The following is a 22,171-nucleotide window of genomic DNA, read 5'->3' as shown; positions in this document are numbered from 1 at the left end:
TGTACCCTACACTGGCATGGTGAGACGACATGCTCTGTACCCTACACTGGCATGGTGAGACGACATGCTCTGTACCCTACACTGGCATGGTGAGACGACATGCTCTGTACCCTACACTGGCATGGTGAGACTACATGCTCTGTACCCTACACTGGCATGGTGAGACTACATGCTCTGTACCCTACACTGGCATGGTGAGACTACATGCTCTGTACCTGGCATGGTGAGACTACATGCTCTGTATCCTGAACTGGCATGGTGAGACTACATGCTCTGTACCCTACACTGGCATGGTGAGACTACATGCTCTGTACCCTACACTGGCATGGTTAGACTACATGCTCTGTACCCTACACTGGCACAGTGAGATTACAGGCTCGGTACCCTACACTAGCACAGTGAGATTACATGCTCGGTACCCTACACTGGCACGGTGAGATCAGTCTCTGCCATCTGTAGGTTTTCCCCTCTTACAATGGAAGGCATGCCGCCCACACTGGGCCTCAATGAACAATCACAACTACAATTTCAGCATACCAGCAATTGAAGAAACACTTTAGTCTCACTTTCTTTCAAAGAACTTACTGCCCCCTGAAGGTGGTGAATATATGTATAGCCAGATAGATGTCTGACAAAACAGACTGCTCTGCATTCAAGGAGCCCTGTTTTCAAAGGCGAGTAGAATAGACTCACAGATCTGTGCATTAGCTGAGCGACAGTGGTAATTAGATCTCAACACCTTCATTGACAACTGCCTCAGGCATCTCGGGGGAAACTCAGTAGGTGTCAATGACTATTACATTAACACAGCATGTTAATGTGGTAATTGTGGGGCCAATATACTTTTCAAAAGGGAAACTGTAGTGGTTTCTTTTCTATAGGTAGACATAGGCCCCTTTTCAGGTTGATGTAAACATAGAAATAGAAACATATATTTTGTCAGAAAGTGACTTTTGACCTGTACTTCCCCTACAGGGATCATCTCAACTCCAATCAGTGTGAAGGTTCCTCTGTGGTCCTCTGGCTTTTGCACAGCGCTGGAGGCTAAAGACAAGCTCATGGACATCATTAAAGACAAGCTGGAGTGTCAGAGACAGGGGTGAGTCCATAAATATGTTGTCATAGACACACAACCTTGTGGTCACATTGTCACTTTCTCTTATTAATGCTTTCTCATTTACTATCTTTTTCTCTCTCTATCGCTCTGTAGGTTTGTAGGTTATCTCCGTGATCTACCACTCCCTGATGCCAGTTGTGCCTCCCAGCATCTGCTGTTGTTCATCTCTGCTCTGATCCCCAAAGCCCTGGCATCCTTACTCACCTCCTTCACCCTGGTTCTGAGTGGCGCAGGCAAGGTGAGACGGCCCGGTTCTCTTACTAAACCTTCAGAGCACGGGAACGTACTTTAAATCATGTTGACCTTACATTGTAGTAACAACTACACAGCTTTGGATCAGTGTAGTACTGCAGCAATCCTGGATGAACACTAACGTTTCATTTTTTTTGTCAGAAGGAAATTAGGAATCGTGCGAGGGCAGACCCTGATTACCTTTACTACGTCCTCCTGGAAGTACAGAGACTTTGGCCTCCGTTCATTGGTGGAAGGAGAATAGCCAATCAAGTGAGTCCACTACATTGCTTGTTATCAATAACATTTGATCTGATATCTTCCCTCTCTCTGTCCATTCATGATCTGAGCTCAAGGGGGAGTAGCATGCCCACAAATAGATCTCTAAATAAGTAACATCATGTATTTTCCTAGACTTATGATAGCCAACTGTGATCTCCCTGCGGCATGCAGTGACAATTAACTTATTTCTAAGTTGTTTAAAATGATGAATGACAAGTATGTTCACATGTTCCCCAGTTGATATCCTCTATGAATGATTATCTTTCTGAAATATTGCATGAGCAGCCCAAGCATGAGTATACAGCTATCGACTCTGTTCATCTCATTGTATTCTATGTCTGATAACAGGAAGGCTATTAATCAAAACAGGCCTCCTACATCCAAGTCAATGTTTATGATGCAGATGCAGAAATGAATGCATTGTGTGACAAAAAATAAGCTATTGAATATTGTATAATGGTTGTTTTTAGTAATAGAGCTGTCAGCCAGTAGATTATTGGCTTACTGTGATTGTCATCTCTTCATTGTTCACTGGCTGGCTTTGTAATCAAAATGGTCCAGTTCATGACGTCCATCTTGGAATAGTGTGACCTCATGCCTCTTCACGCAACAACAACAGCCCATGAGGGGAATTGATTGGGCTCAAATTGATTGACCCTCTTACCCAAGGGCTGTGTTTGCTTTATGAGTGGAAAAAGTAATAGCATTTGCAATTGCTTAAATTGTTTACTAGCTAGTATGTTGTGTAATTTATTTTTCACCTTTTTTAACACGGAGTGAGTATAGTTAGCATAGTCTTTGAACTTGTATTTTTTACTAGGAAAATACTTCAATTGGTCTGATGTAGAGATATCTCCCTGTGTGAGTCCTAGCCTGGAGAGGTTGTTAATAATAAGTGACTTTGGACTTCAACCAGCCGGTGAGGTGTTGACACAACTAGGAGCAGAAAAAAACAAGTATTGAGATTAATCGGTTATTGGTGCATATTTAATCAAAATAGTTCATGAATATGAATCTGTTGTGCAGAGTGAACTGTCAGGGTGACAGAGTGTTGGGGACGGGAAGGATGGATGGAGAGGGAGAGGATGATAGAGAGTGAGATGGTAGAAAGGATGGAGAGAGGGATAGGGGAGGAGGGAGGGATGGAGAAGGAGGAAGGGAGAGGCGGGGAGGAGAGGAGCCCTGAGTTTCTGGTCGTCTTGCTTCAGAGCCCAGCTCCCAGTAGACCTAGCAGCCATAGGGAAATACAGCTGGGCCTCTTCTGCCTTTGGGCCATAGCAACACACACAGAAAGTCACTAACACACATTTTCATATCAGAATATTTTTAGTCGTGAATTAATTAACATTGCACTACACTCTGTACTGTACATTTAATTTTCTCCAGGGTTGTCGGGAAAAGGAACATTTTGTGACTCACCCTCCTCCCATTCCATCGATGGTAGTCAGTGAACTGTGGTTATGCCCACAGTCTCACATGTAGATTGGGATGTTTGGCTCCTGTTTGCCTGTGAGTGTTAACGTCACTGTGGTAACAAAAAGGTGTGTGAATGGGTGTTACATATTCATGATGGAGGTGGAAGGCGGGGGGAGGCACCATGTGTGTGTAACAGTATAGCTTCCGTCCGTACCCGGGCTCGAACCAGGGAGAGCAAGTGAGAGGGACCCTCTGCACACACAGACAACTGACACCCACGAAGCATCGTTACCCATCACGCCACAAAAGCCACGGCCCCTGCGAAGAAAGGGGAACAACTACTTCAGGTCTCAGAGCGAGTGACGTCGATTGAAACGCTATTAGCGAGCACCACCGCTAACTAGCTAGCCATTTCACATCGGTTACACTCGCCCCCCTTTTGACCTGCTCCTTTTTTTACGCAGCAACCAGGGATCCGGGTCAACAGCATCAATGTAACAGTATTGCTTTTGTCCCCTCGCCCGACCCGGGCTCGAACCAGGGACCCTTTGCACACATCAACAACAGTCACCCACAAAGCATCGTTTCCCATCACTCCACAAAAGCCGCGGCCCTTGCGGAGCAAGGGGAACAACTACTTCAGGTCTCAGAGCGAGTGATGTCACCGATTGAAACGATATTAGCGCGCACCACCGCTAACTAGCTAGCTGTTTCACATCAGTTACATGTGCATCCCAAATGGAACCCTATTTTTACCAGAGCCCTAGTAGTGACAAATAGGGTGCCATTTGGGACACTTTCCTTGTCATGTGCTCTCACGGCTCCCCCTCCTTCCCTCCCTTCCTTTCTCCCTCCCTCTATCCCGGCTGGTTGGATGAATAATGGATACCCACACGCCCAGGTTATGATGGGTAATTGATTGAGGCGGTAAACACTGATGTTACAGTGTTGGAGTTGGGTGGAGGAGCGGAGGGGGAGGGAGGGTGATTGCCATGGGTGGAGGGGGGTTCGTCACGCCCTCCCCTCACCTGGGGTAAAGCAGCTCCTCCACAATGAGAGAGAGAGGGGAAGGGGGCTGGACCATTTTTTTTGTTTGGTGGGCTGGTCGAAATTGACACACACAAAAATATATATTTTTAGAAATAAAACAATTTAAAAAGGGCCTGTTAAGATGTTTTTTATATATATATTTGTGCAATTTCGCAGTTATAATAATCTATGATGAGCCTTTGGCTGATCAGTGGGTAATGGCCTGCCCCCCTACCAAGATGTGCCGGCCTGGTTTTCTGATAGGCTGAGCTGAGGTTATGCAAACTCATGTTCAAAGTCAAACACGGCATCAGCAAAGTGACCTGCTCCGACTCTGTCATCAGTTAGACAGCCAAGATCATGGGTCGTAAAAAACAGAAAAGGTTGCGGTAGATACTGTATGTACATATCACAGGAGGAGGCTGAGGCAAGAATGGCTAGTAACAGTGACTCAGGTTCAGGGCAGGGTATGGCTAGTGATGACTGTCTATTGACACAAATGTGTGTCAATCAAATTTACATCATAATATTTTTTTACCCCACTGCAACCGACTGTGTCTACATTCAGCATCTGCGGTGGAAAGTGACAGAGCTACAGCGCTGTTTGTCAGACCAGGAGACATCCCGAAAATCGGTCTTCTCACAAAAACGTCTGTGGTGTCCGAAAGTTTTGGCTTACTAACTAATATGACCACTCTATGGAAAGATGAGACTTTCACGAACATGACAGGGATATGAACATGAATATTTCCATAAACACTCCAGCTAACTGGTCTGCACATGCTTTGAGGACGCGGCTTGGGATGCTGTCTAGGCCGACAGCTTTCTGACAATTAACACACTTAAATGACTTACGTCGGCAACGGAGGCGTCGGTGGCTGACTGGCTTTCCCTTTTTAATCCTTAATTATCTGGTGTCCTTGACGTCGAATTGCAGTCCTTGTAGCCGTCCCGGAAGGGAGAGTAGCAAAGATCAAGAGTTTGTGATGCACGTGTAGCACCGGTGATGTGTTGATAGAATTTGGTTTTCCTCAGATTTCCTTCATTAAAGTCCCCAGCTACAAAAAAATGTGGCCTCAAGATATGCGGTTTGCAGTTTGCACATAGTCCAGTGTAGTTCCATGAGAGCCGTCGTGGCGTCTGCTTGGGGGGAATGTACATGGCAGTGATGATGAGCGAAGAAAATTATCCTGGGAGGTAATTTTTCCGCTCCATTGGCCAATGTGCAATCACTGGAGAATATACTGGATGATCTCCGTTCGAGACTATCCTACCAACGGGACATTAAAAACTGTAATATCTTATGTTTCACCAAGTCGTGGCTGAACAACGACACAGATAATATACAGTTGGCTGGGTTTTCCGTGCATCGGCAGGACAGAACAACTATGTCTGGTAAGACGAGGGGTGGGAGTGTGTGTCTAATTGTCAATAACAGCTGGTTCGTGATGTCTAATATTGAGGAAGTCTTGAGGTATTGCTCGCCTGTGGTAGAGTACCTCATGATAAGCTGTAGACCACACTATCTACCAAGTGAGTCTATATTTTTCGTAGCCATCTATTTACCACCACAAACTGATGCTGGCACTAAGACCACCCTCAACGAGCTGTATAAGGCCATAAGCAAACAATAAAATTATCATTCAGAAACGCCGCTCCTAGTGGTCGGTCACTTTAATGCAGCCAAACTTATAACTGTTTTACCTCATTTCTACCAGCATGTCACATCTTTTATTTTTTTAAATTTTATTTCACCTTTATTTAACCAGGTAGGCAAGTTGAGAACAAGTTCTCATTTACAATTGCGACCTGGCCAAGATAAAGCAAAGCAGTTCGACACATACAACGACACAGAGTTACACATGGAGTAAAACAGACATACAGTCAATAGTACAGTATAAACAAGTCTATATACGATCTGAGCAAATGAGGTGAGATAAGGGAGGTAAAGGCAAAAGAGGCCATGGTGGCAAAGTAAATACAATATAGCAAGCAAAACACTGGAATGGTAGATTTGCAATGGAAGAATGTGCAAAGTAGAAATAAAAATAATGGGGTGCAAAGGAGCAAAATAAATAAAAAAATTAAATACAGTAGGGAAAGAGGTAGTTGTTTGGGCTAAATTATAGGTGGGCTATGTACAGGTGCAGTAATCTGTGAGCTGCTCTGACAGTTGGTGCTTAAAGCTAGTGAGCGAGATAAGTGTTTCCAGTTTCAGAGATTTTTGTAGTTCGTTCCAGTCATTGGCAGCAGAGAACTGGAAGGAGAGGCGGCCAAAGAAAGAATTGGTTTTGGGGGTGACTAGAGAGATATACCTGCTAGAGCGTGTGCTACAGGTGGGAGATGCTATGGTGACCAGCGAGCTGAGATAAGGGGGGACTTTACCTAGCAGGGTCTTGTAGATGACATGGAGCTAGTGGGTTTGGCGACGAGTATGAAGCGAGGGCCAGCCAACGAGAGCGTACAGGTCGCAATGGTGGGTAGTATATGGGGCTTTGGTGACAAAACGGATTGCACTGTGATAGACTGCATCCAATTTGTTGAGTAGGGTATTGGAGGCTATTTTTAAATGACATCGCCAAAGTCGAGGATTGGTAGGATGGTCAGTTTTACAAGGGTATGTTTGGCAGCATGAGTGAAGGATGCTTTGTTGCGAAATAGGAAGCCAATTCTAGATTTAACTTTGGATTGGAGATGTTTGATATGGGTCTGGAAGGAGAGTTTACAGTCTAACCAGACACCTAGGTATTTGTAGTTGTCCATGTATTCTAAGTCAGAGCCGTCCAGAGTAGTGATGTTGGACAGGCGGGTAGGTGCAGGTAGCGATCGGTTGAAGAGCATGCATTTAGTTTTACTTGTATTTAAGAGCAATTGGAGGCCACGGAAGGAGAGTTGTATGGCATTGAAGCTTGCCTGGAGGGTTGTTAACAGTGTCCAAAGAAGGGCCAGAAGTATACAGAATGGTGTCGTCTGCGTAGAGGTGGATCAGAGACTCACCAGCAGCAAGAGCGACCTCATTGATGTATACAGAGAAGAGAGTCGATCCAAGAATTTAACCCTGTGGCACCCCCATAGAGACTGCCAGAGGTCCGAACAGCAGACCCTCCGATTTGACACACTGAACTCTATCAGAGAAGTAGTTGGTGAACCAGGCGAGGCAATCATTTGAGAAACTAAGGCTGTCGATTCTGCCGATGAGGATGTGGTGATTGACAGAGTCGAAAGCCTTGGCCAGATCAATGAATACGGCTGCACAGTAATGTTTCTTATCGATGGCGGTTAAGATATCGTTTAGGACCTTGAGTGTGGCTGAGGTGCACCCATGACCAGCTCTGAAACCAGATTGCATAGCAGAGAAGGTATGGTGAGATTCGAAATGGTCGGTAATCTGTTTGTTGACTTGGCTTTCGAAGACCTTAGAAAGGCATGGTAGGATAGATATAGGTCTGTAGCAGTTTGGGTCAAGAGTGTCCCCCCCTTTGAAGAGGGGGATGACCGCAGCATATGCAACTAGAGGAGAAAAAACTAGACCTGCTTTACTCCACACACAGACACATACAAAGCTCGCCCTCCATTTGGCAAATCTGACCATAATTCTCTCCTCCTGATTCCTGCTTACAATCAAAAACTAAAGCAGGACGTACCAGTGACTCACTCAATACAGACGTGGTCAGATGACGTGGGTGCTACGCTACAGGACAGTTTTGCTAGCACAGACTGGGATATGTTCCGGGATTCATCCAGTGGCATTGAGGAGTATACCACCTCAGTCACAGGCTTCATCAATAAGTGCAGCGACAACGTCGTCCCCACAGTGACTGTATCCCAACCAGAAGCCATGGATTACAGGCAACATCCGCACCGAGCTATAGGTTAGAGCTGCCGCTTTCAAAGAGCAGGACACAAATCCAGAAGCTTATAAGAAATCGCGCTGTGCACTCAGATGGAGCATCAAACAGGCATAGCGTCAATACAGGACTAAAATGTAACCCTACTACACCGGCTCTGACGCTCGTCGGATGTGGCAGGGCTTGCAAACTGTTACGGACTACAAAGTTAAACCCAGCCGCGAGCTGCCCGGTGACGCAAGCCAACCAGACGAGCTAAATGCCTTTTATGCTCGCTTCGAGGCAAGAATCACTGAAGCATGTATGAGAGCACCAGCTGTTCCGGACGACTGTGTGAAAACGCTCTCTGTAGCCGATGTGAGTAAGATCTTTAAAACAGATCAACATTCACAAGGCCGCGGGGCCAGACGGATTACCAGGACCTGTACTCAGAGAGTGCACGGACCAACTGCCAAGTGTCTTCACTGACATTTTAAACCTATCCCTGACCGAGTCTGTAATAACTATATGTTTCAAGCAGACCACCATAGTCCCTGTGCCCAAGAAAGCGAAGGTAATCTGCCTAAATGACTACCGTAGCCATGAAGTGCTTTGAAAGGCTAGTCATAGCTCACATCAACACCATCATCCCGGAAACCCTAGACCCATTCCAATTTACATACTGCCCCAACAGATCCACAGATGACGCAATCTCAATTGCACTCCACACAGCCCTTTCCCACCTGGACAAAAGGAACACATATATGAGAATGCTGTTCATTGACTAGAGCTCAGCATTCAACACTATAGTGCCCACAAAGCTCATCACTAAGCTAAGGACCCTGGGACTAAACACCTCCCTCTGCAACTGGATCCTGGACTTCCTGATGGGCCGCCCCCAGGTGGTAAGGGTAGGCAACAACACATCTGCCACGCTGATCCTCAACACGGGGGCACTTCATGGGTGCAAGCTTAGTCCTCTCCTGTACTCCCTGTTCACCCAAGACTGCATGGCCAAGCATGACTCTAACACTATCATTAAGTTTGCTGATGACCGGCAACGATGAGACAGCCTATAGAGAGGAGGTCAGAGACCTGGCAGTGTGGTGCCAGGACAACAACCTCTCCCTCAATGTGAGCAAGACAAAGGAGCTGATTGTGGACTACAAACAAACTCACCAAGACAGTTGTGAAGAGAGCACGACAACATCTTTTCCCCCTCAGGAGACTGAAAAGATTTGGCATTGGTCCCCAGATCCTCAAAAGGTTCTACAGCTGCACCATCGAGAGCATCCTGACCAGTTGCATCACCGCCTGGTATGGAAATTGCTCGGCGTCCGACCGTAAAGCGCTACAGAGGGTTGTGCATATGGCCCAGTACATCACTGGGGCCAAGCTTCCTGCCATCCAGGACCTATGTACTAGGCGGTGTCAGAGGAAGGCCCAAAAAATAGTCAAATACTCCAGTCACCCAAGTCATAGCTACCGGAGTGCCAAATCTAGGTCCAAAAGGATCCTTAACAGCTTCTACCCCCAAACCATAAGACTGCTGAACAATTAATCAAATGGCCACCGGACTATTTACATTGACACCCTCCCCCCTTGCCCTTTGTTTTTACACTGCTGCTACTCGCTGTTTATTATCTATGCATAGTCACTTTATTTCTACCTACAAATTACCTCGACTAACCTGTACCACCGCACATTGACTCTCTACCGGTACCCCCTGTATATAGCCTTGTTATTGTTATTTTATTGTGTAACTTTTATTTAATTTATTACTTTAGTTTATGTAGTAAATCTTTTCTTAACTCGATTTCTTGAACTGCATTGTTGGATAAGGGCTTGTAAGTAAGCATTTCACGGTAAGGTGACAAATACAATTTGATTTGATTATAGTTACTCCACAATACTAACCTAATTGGCAGAGTGAAAAGAAGGAAGCCTGTACAGAGTACAAATATTCTAAAACATGCATCCTGTTTGTATCAAGGTACTAAAGTAATACTGCAAAAAAAATGCTCTGAAATCAAAGTGTTATGTTTGGGGCATCATATTATGGGTGTTCTTGTAATTGTTAAGGGCTGGGGATTGTAAATGTCACTGTAGGCACTGTATGTGTTTGCGTGTGTGTGTGTGGATAGAGACCTGTGAGTGTGCATATCGCCAGTGCAGGTAGAGTCACTGCAGATAGTCCATACAGATAATCTGGGTAGCCATTGATTAGCTATTCAACAGCCATCAGAGGCGCCAGGCCTTACATGGCATCATTAAGGTTGCGGATTAAGATTCCTGAGCTTTCGGAAAGACGTGAGTAATCCTCTCAAATGGAACGGGGGGTGTGTGCAGCAGCATTTTGAGCATGTCCTGTTGTTGCTTGCTAGTGGAATATTAACTGAGGTCAGTGAGTCTCACTGTTCTCTACAATGGACTGACTGGAGATGAGATGTTTCCACTCTGGACAGTCAGAAATAATGAGGAAACACTGACAGACCATCGCCTCTTCTTTCCTGCTCTAGCTAGGCCACTGCGTTCATTGACTTAGCCCTGGACTCTTGGACATCAGCACACTTTGCCTCTGTAAAGTCCTCTGCAACAATCACTCTTGGACTCACTCACTTTATTCTGGAGCTCATGAAAGGCTTTATGTTTCGCGTCAGCCGCTGCATCCCCTTTGTGCCAGCCTATGATCAGAGAAGGTCCAGACAGCAACTCTTCAAATCCAGACCCATCTCTGCCCATGTTGTGTTTCTTTCCCTCAGAACCCAGAGCCCCAGCCAGCCCCAGCCCAGCCCAGGTGGGCCCATATGCTGCCTGCTAATGGGGTTATACATAAAACATTCTCATCTGGCCAACTGCCTGCCTGGCTTCCTGATAGAAGGATGTGCATGTCACTGGGAATAAGGACCAGGCCTGATGAGGGGCTGTAGTCTACTGGGGACCTGTGATACATTACTGTAGCTCCTCAGCTTCAATCAGCCCTCTTTAAAAGCCAGGGATCATGAATACAGACATCCTAAATATGCGATATCTCTTTTCCCAGTTTTTAAATCGTTTTCATAGAATCTTATTTCCCCAGAATCTCTGCTGCTGTACAATGATCAGTGTTCCTTTAAAAAAAAACAATGATCAGTATTCCTTTAAAAAAAACAATGATCAGTATTCCGAGAAGTGTTTTGTCTAGCACTCTGCAGAGTGTGGAGACACATTAAGCAGTGTTTTTCAGAGCCCGTGTGTGTGTTTTTGTATGTTTGTGTGTGTGCTCATGCCTGCGTGAGTGTGAACCGTGTGTGTGTGAGAGTGATCTCTGCTCTGCTCTGAGAGGAGGCTCTCTGTCTGCCCTTGATAAACAGGAAGCAGCTTTTCAATAATGACATCTGTGCTTCTCTGTGATGGACTTAATGCCTTAACAAACACCCCACTGCCTCTAAATGAGTTAATGCCTTAACAAACACCCCACTGCCTCTAATTGAGTTAATGCCTTAACAAACACCCCACTGCCTCTAAATGAGTTAATGCCTTAACAAACACCCCACTGCCTCTAAATGAGTTAATGCCTTAACAAACACCCCACTGCCTCTAAATGAGTTAATGCCTTAACAAACACCCCACTGCCTCTAAATGAGTTAATGCCCTAACAAACACCCCACTGCCTCTAAATGAGTTAATGCCCTAACAAACACCCCACTGCCTCTAAATGAGTTAATGCCTTAACAAACACCCCACTGCCTCTAAATGAGTTAATGCCTTAACAAACACCCCACTGCCTCTAAATGAGTTAATGCCTTAACAAACACCCCACTGCCTCTAAATGAGTTAATGCCTTAACAAACACCCCACTGCCTCTAAATGTGTTTTTTTTTCTTTTCTTTATTTAACTAGGCAAGTCAGTTAAGAACAAATTCTTATTTTCAATGACTGCCTAGGAACAGTGGGTTAACTGCCTGTTCAGGGGCAGAACGACAGTTTTGTATCTTGTCAGCTCGGGGGTTTGAACTTGCAACCTTTCAGTTACTAGTCCAACGCTCTAACCACTAGGCTACCCTGCCACCCCCTAATTTAATTAATGTTTTAACAAACACGCCACTGCCTCTAATTGAGTTAATGTTTTAACAAACACGCCACTGCCTCTAACTGAGTAAATGCTTTAACAAACAGAGCGAGAGAATTAATTATTCCTCTGGATTCCCTCTCTACGTTTTTTGCCAGTCTAAATATATTCAGTAAGTAAATAGTGATTACTAATTATATACAAAATGTATGTTTCTATAATTACAAACCTCCGGTTGTTTCTACCATGTTCATAGCGGCACTGTATGTGAGGATTTCTAGGAAAATCAACCATTCCCACATGAAAAAATACTTCAGTATTTACTACATAATTCTGTAGTAAACTGCAGTATACTTAAGCAATAAGGCATGAGGGAGTGTGGTTTATGGCCAATATACCATGGCCAATATACCATGGCCAATATACCATGGCTAATATACCATGGCTAATATACCATGGCTAATATACCATGGCCAATATACCATGGCTTATATACCATGGCCAATATACCATGGCTAATATACCATGGCTAATATACCATGGCTAATATACCATGGCCAATATACCATGGCCAATATACCATGGCTAAGGGCTGTTCTTAGCAACGACGCGTCACACCCCTGAGGTGCCTTATTGCTATTATAAACTGGTTATCAACATAATTAGAGCAGTAAAAATAATTGTTTTCTCATACTCGTGGTATACGGCTGTCAGCCAATCAGCATTCAGGGCTCTAACTACCCAGTTTATAATGTAGAATACTATACTACAGACTGTAGTATCCCTTGATCATGTGTAGTACTTATTATACTGTTGTAGTATACTGTAAAATGCTATGGTAAATACTACAGAATTATCCGCAAAAATAACACTGTAATGTTCGCAAAAACACTACAGTCAGCAGAAACACTACACTTTTTGTACTATAGTTAACACTACAGTATTTCATTTGCATATACAGTTGAAGTCAGAAGTTTACATACACTTAGGTTGGAGTCAATAAAACTTGTTTTTCAACCACTCCACAAATGTCTTGTTAACAAACTATAGTTTTGGCAAGTCAGTTAGGACATCTACTTTGTGCATGACACAAGTAATTTTTCCAACAATTGTTTACAGACAGATATTTCACTTATATTTAACTGTATCACAATTCCAGTGGGTCAGAAGTTTACATACACTAAGTTAACTGTGCCTTTAAACAGCTTGGAAAATTCCAGAAAATGATGTCATGGCTTTAGAAGCTTACGATAGGCTAATTGACATCATTTGGGTCAATTGGAGGTGTACCTGTGGATGTATTTCAAGGCCTACCTTCAAACTCAGTGCCTCTTCGCTTGACATCATGGGAAAATCAAAAGAAATCAGCCAAAACAAATTGTGGACCTCCACAAGTCTGGTTCCTCCTTGGGAGCAATTTCCAAATGCCTGAAGGTACCACGTTCATCTGTACAAAAAATGGTACGCAAGTATAAACACCATGGGACTACACAGCCATCATACTGCTCAGGAAGGAGACGCGTTCTGTCTCCTAGAGATGAACGTACTTTGGTGCGAAAAGTGCAAATCAATCCCAGAATAACAGCAAAGGACCTTGTGAAGATGCTGGAGGAAACTGGTACAAAACTATCTATATCCACAGTAAAACGAGTTCCATATCGACAGAACCTGAAAGGCCGCTCAGCAAGGAAGAAGCCACTGCTCCAAAACCGTCATAAAAAAGCCAGACTACGGTTTGCAACTGCACATGGGGACAAAGATCGTACTTTTTCCTCTGATCTGATGAAACAAAAATAGAACTGTTTAGCCATAATGACCATCGTTATGTTTGGAGGAAAAAAGGGGGAGGCTTGCAAGCTGAAGAACACCATCCCATTCCCAATAGATGGCATCATGAGGTAAGAAAATTATGTGGATATATTGAAGCAACATCTCAAGACATCAGTCAGGAAGTTAAAGCTTGGTCGCAAATGGGTCCTCCAAATGGACAATGACCCCAAGCATACTTCCAAAGTTGTGGCAAAATGGCTTAAGGACAACAAAGTCAAGGTATTGGAGTGGCCATCGCAAAGCCCTGACCTCAATCCTATAGCAAATTTGTGGGCAGAACTGAAAAAGCATGTGCGGACAAGGAGGCACACAAACCTAACTCAGTTACACCATCTCTGTCAGGAGGATTGGGCCAAAATTCACCCAACTTATTATAGGAAGCTTGTGGAAGGCTACCAGAAATGTTTGACCCAAGTTAAGCAATTTAAAGGTAATGCTACCAAATACTAATTGAGTGTATACTACAGTTTTCTTTTACTACAGTATTTATACTATAGTTAACTGTAAATACTACAGTATACTACAGTAAATACTACAGTGAATACCTCAGTCAAGTCTGCAAAAACACTAAAGTACTATAGTGTATAGTACCACGTTGAGTTATTATCAAATGACTGCCCTCACAACTCAATGCCAGTCTCCTACTGTTTTATTCACTCCAAAGGACACTACTCTGGGAGGCTTCCACATTCCCAAGGCTTACGCTGCCATGTACATCAGCCACGCCATCCACCGTGACCCGGAAGTGTTCCACCAGCCAGAGGACTTCCTGCCAGAGAGGTGGTGTGGAAGGTGAGGACTTTACACAGAAACCCTTCTCTTTTTGCTTTTACAGTAGCATCGTTCACTTCTTTGCTCAAACAGGCCAACCTCCACCTATACTAAGATCTTCTGTCTGAGCACACAGCTGTGCCTCAGTGTTAAACAGTTTACCAAATCAAAAGGAATGTTTTGTTCTGACCTTGTCCTGTCTCTGTGTGTGTGCCTCTGTCCATGCCGGTAGCCAGGCTGCAGCTGGAGTTAAGCAGTTTTATCAGTATTGTCTCTTTCTCTCTCTTTCCTTCTCTCTATTTCTCTCTCTCAGCTTTTTTAAGTCTAACAGCTTTCTCTCTCTCTGCAGGGTTTTATTCTGGTATTATTCTCCCTCTTTTCTTTACCGTGACCTGGTTGACCCCTTGCATTCTCCAGCTCACTTCACAGACACCTGGGGCTCCGGTTTAAAAATAACACCCTCTGTGCTGAGAACATGTTATGTATTCTCTCGTCCTCCCTCTTTCTTACTGACTTGCTTTCTTTTGCTTTGAAGCTTCCTGTGTTTGTGTGTGTATACATTAGGTTGAACTCTTTACTCCAGTGTTCATGAGTTCCCTTGAATCATTAGAGAGTGTGTCCTCTGAGTGCATCATGGAGCCCAGGCTGGAAAAACAGCCAATTATAAAGGTCTCAGGACAACTCTCACATACTCTCAAATTTCCAATAACATATCCACAAATGTACTCTATTTTGTCTAATACCTTTAGAATATAGCCCATGTAATGTAAGGATTTTATATTTTTGCCATCATTGGATGATGAGCTCGAGATGAACATTTTAAATATGCTGATGATTAATCTATTCAATGGAGTTACCATCTGGTGTTGCCTGTGGTTCTAAAGGAGGGACTTCTATATTGTGAGCTCATCTTGTCCTGTTCTGAAGGATTTACCATAGAAATAGATACATTCATATATATGGGATTTATCTTATCTCTATTCTATGGGAGAGGCTGATCATGAGAACAACTGAGTATCAGAGATACTGTTGCGAAGGCTGTCAATGCTTAGCGCCCAAAGATCTGGCAAGAGACAAAATGAGTCATACAGTTATAGTGTTACAGTGAAATTCTGTGCTAAAACTGGGATAATGTCTGATAAGCGCATTATAACAATGTGTGAAATTCATACCATGACTGATGAATCAATAAACAATGTTCAGGGTAGGTGCTCTGATGATGATGGGGGGGGGTCACTGAGAGAGAGAGAGAAATAGTAAGACGGTTAGAAAGGTGGAGACGGTGAATCGAACTGGCCTAATTGTCATTTGGATGCACACAGATGCTGCCCACTGCTGTATGGCATGATCCATGATGGGACCTGGCTTGTCCGCCGTGTATGAGGGCTTCAGACTACTAGGGGGTGGGGGATAGCAGAGCTCAGTGAGAGGAGAAAGGCCTGAGGATGGCAGGGGATGGGGGTAGCAGTGCTCAGTGAGAGGAGAGAGGCCTGAGGATGGCAGGGGATGGGGGTAGCAGAGCTCAGTGAGAGGAGAGAGGCCTGAGGATGGCAGGGGATGGGGGTAGCAGAGCTCAGTAAGAGGAGAGAGGCCTGAGGATGGCAGGGGATGGGGGTAGCAGTGCTCAGTGAGAGGAGAGAGGCCTGAGGATGGCAGGGGATGGCAGGGGATGGGGGTAGCAGAGCTCAGTGAGAGGAGAGAGGCCTGAGGATGGCAGGGGATGGGGGTAGCAGAGCTCAGTAAGAGGAGAGAGGCCTGAGGATGGCAGGGGATGGGGGTAGCAGAGCTCAGTAAGAGGAGAGAGGCCTGAGGATGGCAGGGGATGGGGGTAGCAGTGCTCAGTGAGAGGAGAGAGGCCTGAGGATGGCAGGGGATGGGGGTAGCAGAGCTCAGTAAGAGGAGAGAGGCCTGAGGATGGCAGGGGATGGGGGTAGCAGAGCTCAGTAAGAGGAGAGAGGCCTGAGGATGGCAGGGGATGGGGGTAGCAGTGCTCAGTGAGAGGAGAGAGGCCTGAGGATGGCAGGGGATGGGGGTAGCAGTGCTCAGTGAGAGGAGAGAGGCCTGAGGATGGCCTGAGGATGGAGGTAGCAGTGCTCAGTGAGAGGAGAGAGGCCTGAGGATGGCAGGGGATGTGGGTAGCAGAGCTCAGTGAGAGGAGAGAGGCCTGAGGATGGCCTGAGGATGGAGGTAGCAGTGCTCAGTGAGAGGAGAGAGGCCTGAGGATGGCAGGGGATGTGGGTAGCAGAGCTCAGTAAGAGGAGAGAGGCCTGAGGATGGCCTGAGGATGGCAGGGGATGGGGGTAGCAGAGCTTAGTGAGAGGAGAGAGGCCTGAGGATGGCAGGGGATGGGGGTAGCAGAGCTCAGTGAGAGGAGAGAGGCCTGAGGATGGCAGGGGATGGGGGGTTAGCAGTGCTCAGTGAGAGGAGAGGGCCCTGGGGATTAGGATGGGTAGTGGTCGACCCCCCCCCCCCCCCCCAAGAAGAGAGAGTTTTTACACACTGCTCTGGTGATTATCCATGAGCATCATGCTCTGTGGCAGCAGGATGGAAAATGTGAGGTAGACTAATCTAGAGACTCACTCATCTAGGCAGTTGAAGCTCAGTTTTGCTCTTTTTATTATATTGACTCATATCTCCCTCGCCTGTAGTGCTTCTAAGTAATTTGAGTCTAAATGAGACATGGAGCAATATGTGGAGGAAAAAGTAGAGATAGGGAATATTGTATGGATATGCACCAATGGAAAGTCATCAAGTAGTCATCAACAGGATGATTGGCCACTGTAATCCTTCTATATACACACACACACACACACACACACACACACACACACACACACACACACACACAAGGTTTAAGTGAGGGGAAGCTTTCAGTACTGTCTGTGTCACATGAAGAATAGAGAGACATTCAGGGGGGAATGCGTTAGAAAAACACATTTTAATAAAAACCAGGGGGAAAATAACTAATACATTTTTCATAAATGGAATTGTGTTCATTATTTTTTTGTATTTTTAAAAGCACTGCATAAACAGAGAGGGAGGGGCTATGTTTACGTGTTTATGTTTTACAAACAGTGACTGTCTGGGAGTAATGTGGATGAGTTCAGAGCTACAGGTGTAGGGTCTTAATTTGAGCCAGTTCGCTATGTCAAGTATATACAGTAACAGGAAATGTGAATTATTATTTTGTAGGGGGGTTGATACATTTTTCGTAAGGGAAAATCAAGTCTGAAATTTCAGTGGAAATTACAAACTTAAGAAGCATTTTTAAACCTCAAATGCACTACAAGTAAAAAATGTCCTGCATAATCAACCAATCAACAACTGACCACAACCACACAACTACTGACTACAACTACTGACTACAACTACTGACTACAACTACTACTTACCAAAACTACTGACCAAAACTACTAACCACTACTGACCACAACTACTGACCACAACCACACAACTACTGATCAGAACTAATGACCACAACTACTGCTCTGGCCTGCACTAGATCGGGTCCAGCTCTGGTCCTGGGCGTAGCTAGCTAGCTCTGGTTCGCACTAGCTCTGGTCTAGCTCTGGTCTGCACTATAAATTATAACTACTTAAATGTGCTTAAATTAGCATATAATACTGTTGTGTGTTTGGCTATGCCGGATTAAGTGAAATGACATGCTATTCTATAAAATTATTTCTCCGTAATTAATATCACCTGATTGAGCTAATCATGTAAATGTAATTAACTAGAGTCGGGCACCACAAAATAATATTTATAGAGCTGTTATCTTCCGAATAAACTCTTAAAGACCTAGTAATATTTTACTTCAATAGCAGTCAATATCAATCGTCGTCTTAATTCAGTCTCATCTGAAAGTTGTAAATTCTTGGCACAATTTGAATCAGCAGTGCAAAATTGGGTTTAATTGTTTATTTACTAAATACCTAACTAATCACACAGAATTACACATACACATAATTAAATCATAACTTGATTACAAATTACGTCATACAGGAAAACGTCCCTAGTGGGCGGAACAGATATGACAGCTTGTTACACAAAGGAAAAGGGCTGGGTTTGAGTGAAAGAGCGGGAAGACTGAGGGACACAGGGCGAAGCTGTGCTATCGTAAATACAGTATCTGATGCATTCTAAATTACCGCCCATTTACTTTTTTAGCTATAACCAGTTACCAACATTAGTACTGCAGACACTACTACAACTATAACTTGTTTCAAAACCATGCATATTTTAAAACAAGCACACCACATTTTATTCAAAAATGTACTTTTCAGTGATCTTTTTTATTGTATTTATTTGTTATTTAATCTTTGTTTAACTAGGCAAGTCAGTTAAGAACAAATTCTTATTTACAATGACGGCCTACCAAAAGGCCTCCTACGGGGATGGGGACTAGGATTAAAAATACATTTAAAATAAAAAAATATAGGACAAAACACACATCACGACAAGAGAGACAACACAACACTACATGAAGAGAGACCATGGCAGCAACACATGACAACACAGCATGGTAGCAACACAACATGACAACAGCATGGTAGCAACACAACATGGCAGCAGCACATGTTAGCAGCACAAAACAAGATACAAACCTTATTGGGCACAGTCAACAGCACAAGGGGCAAGAAGGTAGAGTCAACAATATATCACGCAAAGCAGCCACAACTGTCAGTAAGAGTGTCCATGATATAGTCTTTGAATGAAGAGATTGAGATAAAACTGTCCAGTTTGAGTGTTTGTTGCAGCTCGTTCGAGTCGCTAGCTGCAGCAAACTGAAAAGAGGAGCGACCCAGGGATGTGTGTGCTTTGGGGACCTTTATCAGAATGTGACTGGCAGAATGGGTGTTGTATATGGAGGATGAGGGCTGCAGTGGATATCTCAAATAGGGGGGAGTGAGGCCTAAGAGGGCTTTATAAATAAGCATCAACCAGTGTGTCTTGCGATGGGTATACAGAAATGACCAGTTTACAGAGGAGTATAGAGTGCAGTGTGCAGAGTGAGAGCACCCTTACCTGCTGATCTATAAATTATGTTTCCGTAATCTACCCTGGGTAGGATGGTCATCTGAATCAGGGTTAGTTTGGCAGCTGGGGTGAAAGAGGGGCGATTACGATAGAGGAAGCCAAGTGTAGATTTAACTTTAGCCTGCAGCTTTGATATGTGCCGAGAGAAGGACAGTGTACCGTGTAGCCATACTCCCAAATACTTGTATGAGGTGACTACCTCAAGCTTTAATCCCTCAGAGGTAGTAATCACACCTGTGGGGAGAGGGGCATAATTCTTATCAAACCACATGACCTTTGTTTAGGAGGTGTTCAGAACGAGGTTAAGGGCAGAGAAAGCTTGTTGGACACTAAGAAAGCTTTGTTGTAGAGTGTTTTAACACAAAATCCGGGGAGGGGCCAGCTGAGTACAAGACTGTATCATCTGCATATAAATGGATGAGAGAGCTTCCTACCGCCTGAGCTATGTTGTTGATGTAAATTGAGAAGAGCGTGGGGCCTAGGATAGAGCCTTGGGGTACTCCCTTGGTGAGAGGCGATGGATGAGACAGCAGATGTTCTGACTTTATACACTCTTTGAGAGAGGTAGTTAGCAAACCAGGCCAATGACCCCTCAGAGACAGCAATACTCCTTAGCTGTCCCACAAGTATGGAATGGTCTACTGTATCAAAAGCGTTGGCCAAATCAATAAAAATAGCAGCATAACATTGCGTAGAATCAAGGGAAATGGTGACATCATTGAGGACCTTTTAAGGTTGCAGTGACACATCCACAACCTGAGCGTTAACCAGATTGCATGCCAGAGAGAATACTATAGAAGAAAGCCAGTCAGTTGATTATTGACAAGTTTTTCCAACACTTTTGATAAACAAGGCAAAATAGAAATAAGCCTATAACAGTTAGGATCAACTTGATCTCCCCCTTTAAATAAAGGATACACCGTGGCTGCCTTCCAAGCAATGGGATCCTCCCCAGAGAGAAGAGACGAGTTAAAAAGGTCAGAGATAGGCTTGGCGATGATAGGGGCAGCAACATTAAAGAAAGGGTCTAAACCATCTGACCCAGATGTTTTTTTGGGGTCAAGTTTAAGGAGCTCCTTTAGCACCTCAGACTCAAACATTTGTAATGGGGCAGGGGAAAAAGAGGGAGGAGCATCGGGGCTAGTCGCATTAGAAGAGGTGGTAGATGAGGAAATGTTGGACGGGCAAGGAAGCATGGCTGAGTCAAATAGGAATCCTGACTTATTGAATTGGTGATTTTAAAGAGCTCAGCCATGTGCTTCTTGTCAGTAACAACCACATCATCAATGTTAAGGGACATGGGCAGCTGTGAGGAGGAGGGTTTATTCTCCAGGTCTTTAACTGTTTTCCAGAACTTTTTGGGGTTAGACCCACAGAGAGACAACTGCTCCTTAACTTCTTATGGCTGCAGGGGCCGTATTGAGTAGCTTGGATGAAAAGGTGCCCATTGTAAACGGCCAGCTCCTTAGTATCAGTTGCTAATATATGCATATTATAATAAGTATTGGATAGAAAACACTCTAAAGTTTCCAAAACTGTCAAAATATTGTCTGTGAGTATAACAGAACTGATATTGCAGGCGAAACCCTGAGGAAAATCAAAACAGGAAGTGGCTTCTATTTTGAAAACGACATGTTCCATAGCCTCCCTTTGCTCCATTTAAAGGGATATCAACCAGATTCATTTTCCTATCGCTTCCTCAAGGTGTCAACAGTCTTCAGACATAGTTTCAGGCTTTTATTTTGAGAATTGAGCCAGAACGATAACATCGCGTCAAGTGGTCGCATGAGTTTTGCTCACGCAACTGAGTTTGGACAGCCATTGCTTTTCCCTCTACTACTGATAAAGACATTTGCGGTTTATATATGATTGATTATATATTTTAAAAACAACCTGAGGATTGATTCTAAAAAACGTTTGACATGTTTCTGTGGAGATTACGGAAACTATTTGGAATTTGTCTGCGTTGTCGTGACCGCTCTTTCCTGTGGATTTCTGAACATAACTTGCCAAACAAACTGAGGTATTTTGGATACAAAAATAATCTTTATGGAACAAAATAAACATTTATTGTGTAACTGGGAGTCTCGTGAGTGAAAACATCCGAAGATCATCAAAGGTAAACAATTAATTTGATTGCTTTTCTGATTTTCATGACCAAGCTACCTGATGCTAAGTGTGTTTTGTCGAGCGATCGATTAACTTACACAAATGCTTGGATTGCTTTCGCTGTAAAGCACATTTTCAAAATCTGACATGACAGGTGGATTAACAAAAGGCTAAGCTGTGTTTTCCTATATTGCACTTGTGATGTCATGAATATTAATATTTTTTGTGATATTCATTGAATGTAGCGCTATGCAATTCAGCGGTTGTTGATGACAATTATCCCGTTAACGGGATGGCAGCCATAACAAGTTAAAGTAACTAACTTTGGCCTTCCGGATAGACTGAGTGTACTTATTTATCATTTGCCTGAATGAGAGCCTGAGTGTGTGTGCCGAGCCTTTCGCCAAATGCAGTTCTTAACTCTTCAAGATCACGATCGGACTTGGGGCTGAACTTGATTTTAATTCTCAT

The 22,171-nt window shown here is 44.1% G+C and overlaps 1 protein-coding gene across 2 annotated transcripts in view; it reads left to right on the top strand.

The window, feature by feature from the left end:
• The window catches only part of LOC110537119 (uncharacterized), a 52,809-nt gene that overhangs the window by 3,764 nt on the left and 26,874 nt on the right, over positions 1–22,171 (top strand). For both annotated transcript variants that reach the window (XM_021622904.3, XM_090191948.1), the window contains 4 exons: positions 976–1,099; positions 1,211–1,355; positions 1,511–1,621; positions 14,448–14,575. In XM_021622904.3, coding sequence (XP_021478579.1) covers positions 976–1,099; positions 1,211–1,355; positions 1,511–1,621; positions 14,448–14,575 — 508 coding nt within the window. The remainder of the gene's footprint in view (positions 1–975; positions 1,100–1,210; positions 1,356–1,510; positions 1,622–14,447; positions 14,576–22,171) is intronic.

Source organism: Oncorhynchus mykiss, chromosome 12 (genome assembly GCF_057628025.1).
Source record: "Oncorhynchus mykiss isolate SJ-2025 chromosome 12, ASM5762802v1, whole genome shotgun sequence".
Lineage (NCBI taxonomy): Eukaryota > Metazoa > Chordata > Actinopteri > Salmoniformes > Salmonidae > Oncorhynchus > Oncorhynchus mykiss.
This window is presented reverse-complemented; position numbering and strand designations above follow the sequence as displayed.